The sequence below is a fragment of the Haliotis rubra genome, unplaced genomic scaffold (assembly GCF_003918875.1).
Source record: "Haliotis rubra isolate DU_JTF1 unplaced genomic scaffold, ASM391887v1 Scf108, whole genome shotgun sequence".
NCBI classification, from domain to species: domain Eukaryota; kingdom Metazoa; phylum Mollusca; class Gastropoda; order Lepetellida; family Haliotidae; genus Haliotis; species Haliotis rubra.
The window spans coordinates 886,005-897,239 of record NW_025764981.1 but is presented as its reverse complement, the minus strand read 5'-3'; the positions used below and the strand labels follow the sequence as shown (position 1 = coordinate 897,239).

At 43.3% G+C, this 11,235-nt stretch overlaps 1 protein-coding gene across 1 annotated transcript; it reads right to left on the bottom strand.

Annotated features, from left to right (window-relative positions):
* Positions 1-2,999: 2,999 nt before the first annotated feature.
* LOC124281695 (fibrinogen-like protein 1) lies at positions 3,000-3,617 on the bottom strand. The gene has a single exon (XM_046717649.1). The coding sequence runs from the start codon at positions 3,615-3,617 to the stop codon at positions 3,000-3,002; it is 618 nt and encodes a 205-aa protein (XP_046573605.1).
* Positions 3,618-11,235: the final 7,618 nt, after the last annotated feature.

Sequence of the window (11,235 nt, the reverse complement as noted above, 5' to 3'; positions counted from 1 at the left end):
AATTTCTCAGTTCAATATCGTGTATGGCCGCCCCGCGCATTCACCACTGACAAACACCGTCTCCTCATCGACTGCCTGATGCTTGTGAACACGTGGTTGGGGATTCTGCGCCATTGCTTTTGCAAGGCAGCGCCAAGTTCCTGCAAAGTCTGAGGTTGGTTCCTAAGACCACGAAGCCTTCTCCCAAGTGCATCCCAAACGTGCGCTATTGGATTAAGGTCAGGGGGACCTCGATGGCCAGTCCATGACGTTGATTCCAGCGTTTTGAAGGAAATTTCGTGTCAAAAAATCGCGGAATGCGGCCGAGCATTATCATGCTGGAACTGTAGACCTGGGCCATGAGCCGCCATGAAAGGAACGAGTTCAGGGGGTGAGCACCTGGTCGCGGTAAGCAGCAGGTGTGAGGTTTCCACGGATGACCAGAAGACGGAAACGGTTGTTCCCACAGAAAGCACCCCACACCATGCAACTTCCGCCCCCGAATCTGTCGACTTCCTCCTGTACACAACATTGGGCATACCGTTCACGACGTCGTTTCAGACTCTATGCCTGCCGTCCGCGAATCCGAGGGTAAACTTGGATTCAACGCTAAAGACGACTCGATTCCAGTCTCTCTGGGTCCATCGGAGGTGACGTTGGGCCCACAGCAGACGTTGACGTTGATGAAACGGCGTCAATATTGGCCCACGATATGGACGTCGAGAATGGAGATTGGCAGCCCGCAACCGATTTCGAATGGTCTGTGAGGACAGTCGACCTCCTAAACATCTCAGCCCTGGTTCGTGTAGCCGGCAGAAATCTGTCACGTAGGTGACGTAGGACGATTTGACGGTCTTCTGTTCGTGACGTCACACGTGGACGACCCATTGCTCTTGCGACGTCAATAAAACTGATCTTCCCGCTTGCCGTTAATTACTCTATTTATCTATATATTAGGATTTGAAGCAAATTAATTCTCTTCCATAGTTCGATGGATTTATGTACAATTTTTGATCTATGAACTCCTGAGCATATCACGCAATTCAATTGGAACAAAAGATCGTAAGCATATGGGGATGCTGTGAGAGACATTTAAGTGAATTATGCTGGATTCAAAACACAATAACACAACCCCAGCTGTGATTCTACAGTTGTGTGGAAAATACAATTAAGCAAAACAGTTTCTGCACATGACTGTTGTGTTAATGGTGTTTACTCAGAATGCTCCTGCATGGAACTTTCAGGCTGAGGTTTCAGAGAAAAGATATTGTCTATAATATTAACGAAATAGAGAAAATATAACAAAAATATTCAGTTGACAACCGTGAGGGTGGAATTCCAAGTTTCAAACCTTAATGAACAAAAATGTTTTATTTTTTTTAAAATGTTTTCTGGGATATTTTTGGTAGCGAAGAATGAAAACACAATTTCTTAAAAACTACTCCGGAAAACGTCCATGATCCCTAAGTTGTTTGTTCAGTGTAATAGCAATTGATATAATAATCTGCAAATGGGCCTTAACAGCCAATAACGGTTATTGATCTAATTATAATGATTATCGATGAAGCACAAACTATTTGTGTGTTTAACAATAAGGTTTACATGCCAACTCTCAACAACTCAACATGGATTGTCGTAAACGTTACTAGCGGGATGTGGGATATTTCTTAAACAAACATCGGTTCTAATGAGGTTTATTAACAAGCTGTTCTAAATCTGCTTGTGGCTACAAAGTTAGCACATGTACTTGATTAGATTTATGGAACGTGACTGAGTGAGTGGGTGAGTATGGTTTCGCGCCGCTTTTAGCAATATTCCAGCAACATCACGGCGGGGGACACCAGAAATGGGCTTCACACATTGTACCCATGTGGGGAATCGAACCTGAGTCTTCGGCGTGACGAGCGAATGCTTTAACCACTAGGCTACACCACCGCCCCTATCTGCCTGTGGACTGGCCAATATTATAAAAGAAGGTGGGTCAGACAACTATGACGATCTCTTGAGGAAAGTGTTGAAAAAGAAATACACTTTTACAGTAAGGGACATGAAAAATGGACATTTTATATCAAAATATTGCTGTTTATTGAGGGTAATGAAAATAGTGAGTGAGTGAGTGAGTGTAGATTTACGCCGCACGCAATATTCCAGCTATATGGCGGCGGTCTGTAAATAATCGAGTCTGGACCAGACAATCCAGTGATCAACAGCATGAGCATCGATTTGCGCAATTGGGATACGATGACATGTGTCAACCAAGCCAGCCGAGCCTGACCACCCGATCCCGTTAGTCGCCTCGTACGACAAGCATGTGTTACTGAAGATTCATTCTAACCCGGACCTTTACGGGTCGTAATGAAAATAATATACAAAGACGAGCATTGTTCAATTTATTCTGTGTGTAGTTTACCTCGGGCTGGCGACAGGACCATAGGCGATAAGAGAGCGTGTGTTTAGTGGGTGGAAGGACCACTGGCATACATTATTGAATATTAGGTTCGAATCACTGTTAGGGACAATACTTTTTAAAAATAAAAATGTAGACTTTTGCAGTTGTATACTGTTTTTATACGATTTAATTAACCTATATTTCAAATCTGAAATTCATTTCTTCACCGATCTGGTTCAAATTTTAAATATAGGTTAATCATAACATATAAAAACAATATACGATTGCAAAAGATTTTTATTTTTAAAATTTATTGTCCAAACAGTGCTTCGAACCCCTTGTGCTTGTTCCCATGTGGGAAATCGAACGCGTGACATTCAGAAATACCGTTTACCAAGAAGCACGACATAACTCTCAGTTGAGGTTTGGGCACCAGCAAAGTTCTGTATTCGATTTCAGAGTAGGAGTTACTTAGATGCAAATACACATTAATAGTTATTATCATTGACATTGACATCGATTATAGACATCAATACAGCTTGAGAAACTACATAATTGTTTTACCGTCACGAATCCGGAAAATGTTGTTCGACGTGACACAACCAGGATGCGTGGAAGCCAGTCCACGACTTCACCAATAATGATTCAACCTCATTGAGACATCATCGTATCCAGTAAGTTCTCCACTCTCGCCGCCTGGCCACTCCGGCCCGACATCTTGATTCAGATCACCGAATGCGCACCCGGTGTTGTACCACCAACCTGACTTCCGGTCCGAGGCACATCCGGATGGGTTGTCCTTGTCATGCGTATAGAACTCCATACCATTGAGCATCGTTTCGGATCCACCACCGCCAAACCCGTCCTCAGTGTTGCCGGACCCCCACCACCTGCTGGAACTAAACTCACGATATTCCAACGCATAGCCTTCCTCTTCCGGTTTCAGCCGGAAGTCCTTATATCGGGCATTCGTTCCATGCCGTGGTTTCACGGACAGGGTATATTCACCCTGGTCCGTTATAGCCTTGATCTTCTCGTTTCCCAACCAGAAGCACGTTGTGCTGACATCGCCGAAACCATCCTTGTATTCCTGCCAGGTCTTGAAGAAGAAGTTATCGCTGCAGTCTTTCCTCCGTTGGATGGTGATCCCGCTGTAGTAACAGTACACTTGGAATGGCGAGGGGTAGTTCGCTACTTGCAATGTGTAAACGCCGTGTATGCTCCATCCCCTAGGGCAATCTGGAAACATAGTACCACTTAAATACGATAATATACATCTGAGTGAGTGAGTTAAGTTTTACACCGTTTTTAGCAATATTCCAACAATAGCACGACAGAAATAGACTTCTCAAATTGTACCCATGTGAGGAATCGAACCTAGGTCTTCGGAGTGACGAGTGAAAACTTCAACCATTAGGTTAGTCCACCGCCTATTTACTGGTGAAAACATGGACCCGTCTTAATGATGATTATAGTTATCTTGAAAACATTTGTACAGACATGATGGTCATTAGTGTCATTCTGGGAGACAATAGTGAGTGAGTGAGTGAGTGAGTTTAGTTTTACGCTGCACTCAGCAATATTCCAGCTATATGGCGGCGGTCTGTAAATAATCGAGTCTGGACCAGACAATCCTGTGATCAACAGCATGAGCATCGATCTGCGCAATTGGGAACCGATGACATGTGTCAACCAAGTCAGTGAGCCTGACTACCCGATCCCGTTAGTCGCCTCTTACGACAAGGATGGCTTACTGAAGGCACATTCTAACCCGGACCTTCACGGGTTCTGGGAGACAATAATCTAGCCTAAACTGAGACCAAAATATGTTTCGGTTTATTTGTTGTTACCACCGCACGCCGCTATATTTCAGCTGAATAAAGGCGGTCTGTATATAGTCCAGTGTTGACAAGACAATCAAGGGATCGACATCAAGAGCATCGACGACATGGAAGTCCCCGGGCCTGGCCATGTGATCTCGTAGGTGGCCTTTACGACAAGCATGGGTTGCTGAAGATCTATTGTAACCCGGATATTAGTTTGTTGAGTAACATATCGCATGTATTATTAAGGTTTTAACTGAAGCGGAGACAACAGAAATTGGTTTCTTGGTGCCCATGTATAAATTTGAACCCGGTCTTCGGTGTGATAAGCAAACGCTTTAACCACAAGGCTATTCTACCGCCCCGGTGTGATAAGCGAATAGTCAGTAGTGCGATAAATACACATACATCTATGAAGGATATTTGGTCATTACAAAATATGTATTTTGGTAAAATAATTTGTTTCGATCAAAATATTGAGTCGGCAGTAAAATGAGAAGGGTCCGTCGGGCGATGAGAAACACAAAAATAAAACTGCTGCCCATATAAAGGTATCCGACGACCCTGTCGCTGTAATGTACCTGAGATGAAAGTAGTGCAGTTCATGTTGGTGGCGCCAGCGGGGCAGTCACATCCGCCGCCCAGGTCGGTCACACACGGCGTAGTGCCTGAGCCTGGCGAGGGCGTAGTGGTAGTGGTACTCGTCGTGCTGCATGGGCTCAGTGCAAGGTCTGGGGATGGGCTGCCCCAACAAGACACCAGGTTCTGAAACCATGTGTCGGTAATAATAGATATGATTTATGAGCAGTCATAGGTGGATCCAGAGGATTTTGTCCAGAAAATTTATTACAATTGAGATTCTAGTGAAAAAGGGTGGAAATGAATTATGTGCACACACACACGCACGAACACACGCACACACGCACGCACGCACACACACACACCACACACCCCGTTTCTGAGCTGTGCTTCCCCCCTTTCCCAAAAAGCTGTATCCGCCCCTGAGTGAGCGTTTTGTTTGTTTGCTTGTTTACCACTTCACTTTTCAGCCACATTGCGGCAGTTGTTAAATAATCGAATCTGGACCAGACATTCCAGTGATGAACATCGATCTAAAGCAGAAAACAAATGGACAGGTTTTTGTTTTGTTTCACGCCGCCAAACTCTTGTGTGTTTAGTCTGTATATAACTGAACCAGTTTATCCAGTGATTTACTTTATAGGCATCGATGAACGCAGCTTGAAAAGGATAACGTGCATAAACCAAGTGAGGGAGTTTTGAGTTAGCCATTGTAACACTTTGTCGAACTGGAAGTCTGGAATCATTATCAGGCCGATCTGGAATTGGAACACGCAATCTACCTATCCTGGCACAGCTAGGTGGGGCAACTTTTAAAATCAAATGACGGCACCTTAAACGTCTTAGTTAAGACCTACAGAAGGTGGTGATGGTAAATCAAACTTAACATTGTGCTTATGGAAGACATAAATATAGTGACACTTATTAATACCTGATAAGATTAAAGAATTTAAGATTAGGAAGGTCACCTCGAGACGTTTCTTGGAGTAGTGAACAGGACAAGGCGACAAATCATCGCTGTAAATCCCGCTGAGCGTGACGTTGACGGTGACAAGACCACATGACATCAAGGGGAAACCACTCTGCTGGCAGACAGCAACAGCCACGCACCAAGCTTTCCGTTGACACATTGATGCACAGCGAAGTTTGGATGACAGCTTGTGAGTCTCCATGACCTTCCAGGCATAGAGAGGCTCAGAGCTGTCAGTTCTGCTGGTCATGGATATGGAGGGCAGGTTGGCGGACATCGGGGTCGTCAACAGGAGCGCCATTAACAGACGGTAAAGTAGTGACACCATGACTTGTTCTGCAGAGTGTAATTCGAAACTATTGATAGCTCCACTTGACTGTTTCTGTTGAAATGCCAGATGCCAGATGCCAGAAATCCAGAGTTATTAGCCTCGTGTATTTCAGACAAAAATTAAAGGTTTACCAAACTGCGTCCTAATTTTTCATCAAGGGAATCAGCAGCTATGGCAACTGGATTCACAGATGCCGAGATCACCCACTGCAACAAGTCTTATTCGAACACCCTCCGTTGCAGAAGTAAGTATGTTTGCACACAAGAGCCAACATGAACCAAAGTCCCATTCCTTCGAAACCTGGCACAAACTCACTTGTCCAAGAATCTGTCCCTGCCTAATCCGATAGCAAATATATGCATCCTTGTCTAGGGCAGCAGCTGGACGTTGCAGAGCCCTTATTGAGAATATGTAACTTCATCGACCTAAAAGTCAAAGTTATTTTAATCTACGCGAGCATGGTTAACGACACCGGGTTTGTATTATTTGTTGAGTGGCTAGTAAAAAGAAAAAAACATTAAACATCAAGCTTCCCTCGGCTGTCAATACGATTTGAGTTGGGCGTTGTTCAAGGAACGGCGCTATCAGAACGGCTTTATGTCATATCGATGTTTTCACAATTGGAATAGGGAGATGACTCCACTGACCAACATGTCTTTTTTCTGAGAAATAATGCCACGAGGAAGTGATTGAGAGCGCTGTGTGTACTCAACTTGAGGTGGAAGTGGTTGTGTGTTTATGCTTGGTGTAATATGGATTGGTACAGACATTATAGCTCATGTTACCTTAAGCGTTCCTCTCAGTTTCCGTTGTTCAACACAATCAGTACTTCACTCTCCGATTGACGCTGATAAAGACAGTACTCTTGTATGTATGTTATAACACATAAAGCGTTTCTGGACCGCGTTTGATTGTATGAATGAATGGATTTCAATCACTTCCAAGACTTCCTGTCAGCAGTGAAAATGGTAAAAAATCTCACCTTTTAACAGGATAGTAGGTTTCATACACCAGTGTTATCGCTTAACAAGGGTTGACGTGACCCGTGTTTATTAAAAAATATAACACGTTTTCTTTTGTAGTATTATTCGACCAGATCTTTTGTGATACATGAGTGAGTGAGTTTAGTTTTACGCCGCACTCAGCAATATTCCACTTATATGTAAATAATCGAATATGGACCAGACAATCCAGTGATCAGCATCATGAGCATCGCTCCACTCAATTGTGATACGACCCTGACCACCCGATCCCGATAGTCGCCCCTTACGACAAGCATGGGCTACTGAAGATCAATATTCTAACCCGGATCTTCACGGGTTTGTGATATATGAGATGTAGTGACATGTTCATTCCGCACATAACATTTACATCTCTTGTAAACTAACTGAATTCATACTCATGATTTTGCTTAATTTTGTATATTTAAAAAATGAAGCTGTAGATCACCTGTAAGTAGCCAACAAAGGTAGCGATTTGCCAATGGTTGTTTTAAGAATTATTATTAAAATATCAAATAATCTAAAACATAGTATATGATGTCATAACGACAAAGTCCAGCTCCTCAATTCATAATAGAAAACCATAGGCGGATCCAGGAATTTTCAAAGGTGTGTGTGTATGTTTATGTGTGTGTGTGCGTGCGTGCGTGTGCGTGCGTGCGTGCGTGCGTGCATGTTCAGGGGGTTTGAACCTGAGGCGACTACCGGGATCGGGTGGTCAGGCTTGCTGACTTGGTTGACACATGTCATCGGTTCCCAATTGCGCAGATCGATGCTCATGCTGTTGATCACTGGATTGTCTTGTCAAGACTGGATTATTTACAGACCGCCGCCATACAGCTGGAATATTGCTGAGTGCAGCGTAAAACTAAACTCACTCACTCACTAATTATTGCTCAAATCTGTTGGAAGATTTGGCGAGCAAATTTGTCTGAGAAAAGACCAGGTAGTTTTTCTCAATATGGCTGCTCTGACGGCCATTTTGAAAATAGAAACCTCTAAAACATTACAGTGGTTTCATCATTGATGGAGAAAGTTTGTGAGGTGGTCGGAGATGTTCACGAAGATCCGCGGACGACGAACATATGGGTCATACCATAAGCACACAGGTGAGTTGAAATGTACAGCTGGGGTGAGAGCTAGAGTCTAATGGTTAAAGTGTTCGCCTGTCACACCAAAAATGGTTCAGCGCGTACTCCTAAAAGATTGAGTGAGTGAGTTTAGTTTTACGCCGCTTTAAGCAATATTCCAGCAATATCACGGCGGGGGGACACCAGAAACTGGCTTCACACAATGTGCCCATGATGGGAATCGAACCCGGGTCTTCGGCGTGACGAGCCAACGCTTTAACCACTAGGCTACCCCACCACCCCACTCCTAAAAGAAGTATAGACTATTAATATCAAATCTATATTAAAATAAACAGAGATTATTAATGATGTCTTTGAATGCTCCTGTGTATTTCGCAAAATGCACATTGTTTTCAATTTAGAGGACCGATATCTACAATTGATCACGCTAAATTTGTCTTTTGAAATCGAGGTTTAGGCAGTGTAGGAATACCAGGGGAAGTCGGTTTTGTCAACATACATTACAATAGGCTTAACTTGCATATCGTATATCAGTTTCCACTTTGGGAACGAAGAAAGGGTATAGAAAGCAGACGGTTCAATAGAACATCGGAGGGATATTGATGAGGATGTTGCAGCAGGAAGCCATTGGAGAAAGACTTACAGGAAGTTTCTTTACCACGTCCCTGGGTAGGACAAAAGGTTTTGTCAAGTAACGTTGACACCTGTTTTCTGTTTAGCCGTGTATGCGGGTTGCCATGATCAACCTTCCGTCGGTCCTTATCATACCCGGCCTATCATTCGGGAACTGCTTGTTTTGTAAACTTAGGACGTATCATATCGTTTAACCAAAACCAACACATGTGGCGTCGACCTTTGTTTTGACGAATATAACCAGACATGAAGAAGGAACATATTTATAAGGTAGACATCAATATTAGGTAGGCAGCCAGATATTATATACTATTAAAAAAAGAAACGCATAACCCAGAAATCTGTTGCGAAGATTTTGTATTTTCAAACATGTATAACTCGTCCACAAATATTTAGTGCACGAATTTTTACATCAGTTTAGGAGAAGGTAATGTCTATACAACCAAGTGGATAATTTTAGATAACGGAGACGTTGAGCGCGATGATGGCGACGTAGCACGGTCCCGACGTCGGGTCTCCTGGCTCTTAGGCCAATCTCTCTCAACCTGTTCCGTACAGTTTGGGAACGGATATCCTCAGAAGTCCAGGCACCCTGGCTGCTGTGCCCTCGCCCGTGGCAGTACGATCACGCAAATGTAGTACCCGGATGTACCGATCTTGGGCTGCAGTGGTGACTCGAGTTTTTCCTGTACGCAAACTGAAACATTAACCTATTTAGACAATGACCTACTTTTCAGCCGATCCGAATTTTCTCCTGTGAAAGTGAAAAGAGACACCACAAACAACTATGGTTACACTGAATTACAATTCCTTGTTTCATAAGAAAATGGCATTTACAAGTTAATTTTAAATTTAAAATTTAATAACATCGTATTTCTATATTTTATGGCGACGTGTAGGCAGCATGTCGTTAACTAAGACGTCACAGACTGCACCTGTTTGATGAGGTCGTATAAGGATTCACAATTCATCTGGCTCACTGGTTACACCTGTTTGCGCGTATTCATTTTAGTTTTGTAAAGCACAATGTGATTGATATAATATCAAGCCCGTACCAGACCGCCAAACCTTTTCTATCGGCAGAGCCTCGTTTTGAGATTTCCACGATTTCCAGCTTTCCGTTTGTCAGAGCACACTGTACGACAAAGCACGCTGCACGACGTGTTTGTAAGGATTGGAAGGAGCGTAGTGTTGCAATATACAAGTGCTTAGATGTATCAAATAATACTGATTAATATTTATGTATCCAGTTGAATGAATTGGTCTCAAAATTCTGGATTGGTTATTGTACGAAGTTGCGCAGTAGGACGGAACCCAGTCATCAGGAAACGAGACTGTTGTGTAATATCAATGTTTTGACTTGGGGGGCCGTCATTTGTTATCCCTGTTTTGTTTTAACAAGCTGCAAGCTTTGATATCGCGCTCAGACTAACATTCAGACGCCTGGCAACAGAAGATTGGTAATCTCCAGCGAGCATTCTTTCAATGGCGATTGATTCTTTCATTTCTCAAGAAGTGCCTGCGTCAGTTCCAGGGCAGACGATCTCTAGCTCAAACTTGGCGTCCATGACAGTCCTTAAGATGTTCCACACATGACCTCTGCGCCATCTCAAGTGGCGGTTTTCTCGGAGCATGCGCCACTCTAGATGTCCTTGACTGTGCCTTTGTGAGAACTCACGTCTAATCGGACAACGTGTCTTCAGACCCACAGCTTTCCCCTGATGGTTTCAAAAATGGACTCACACTCTCCATTGCCGGCGCAGTTCTCAGGCATGGCCTCACGGGTAAGGGGTCATTTCACCCCAGGCTGTTTCACCCCATTAGGTTGTTTCACCAGCAAATAATAATTATTATTAACTATAAACTTGTTTTATTCATCTATGTATAGTGTTGAATCAGGTTAATCTGATTGTTTGAATAATTGTATCAGTTCATATTGGCTGTGTTGGATATTCTTGTAGGTTAAAAGTAATCCTATACAGAAACTATAGACAAGTAAATAGTCAGTTCATTGATAGTAACAATTTACAGATTGAATTTACTCATTGGACATTTAGACCCCATCTCAACACAGACACATTAGCACTTACCTGATTGTTGCAAAAACATTGCCTAAATAGGGTCAACAGATTTAAGCATTAATACCATTCTCCATGTATACTCAATTACTTGGGTGAAACAACTCTTGATTAGGGGTGGGACAACCCCAAGTATGGGATGAATTGACCTAGCTTGATATTGGGGTGAAACGACCCGAGTGAAACTACTTGGGGTGAAACAACCCGGGATGAAACTACTTGAGATGAAACAACCCGGGGGAAACTACTTGGGGTGAAACAACCCGGGTGAAACTACTTGGGGGTGAAACAACACCTAATATGGGATGAACTGACCTAGCTTGGAATTGGGATGAAACAACCCGGGTGAAACTACTTGGGG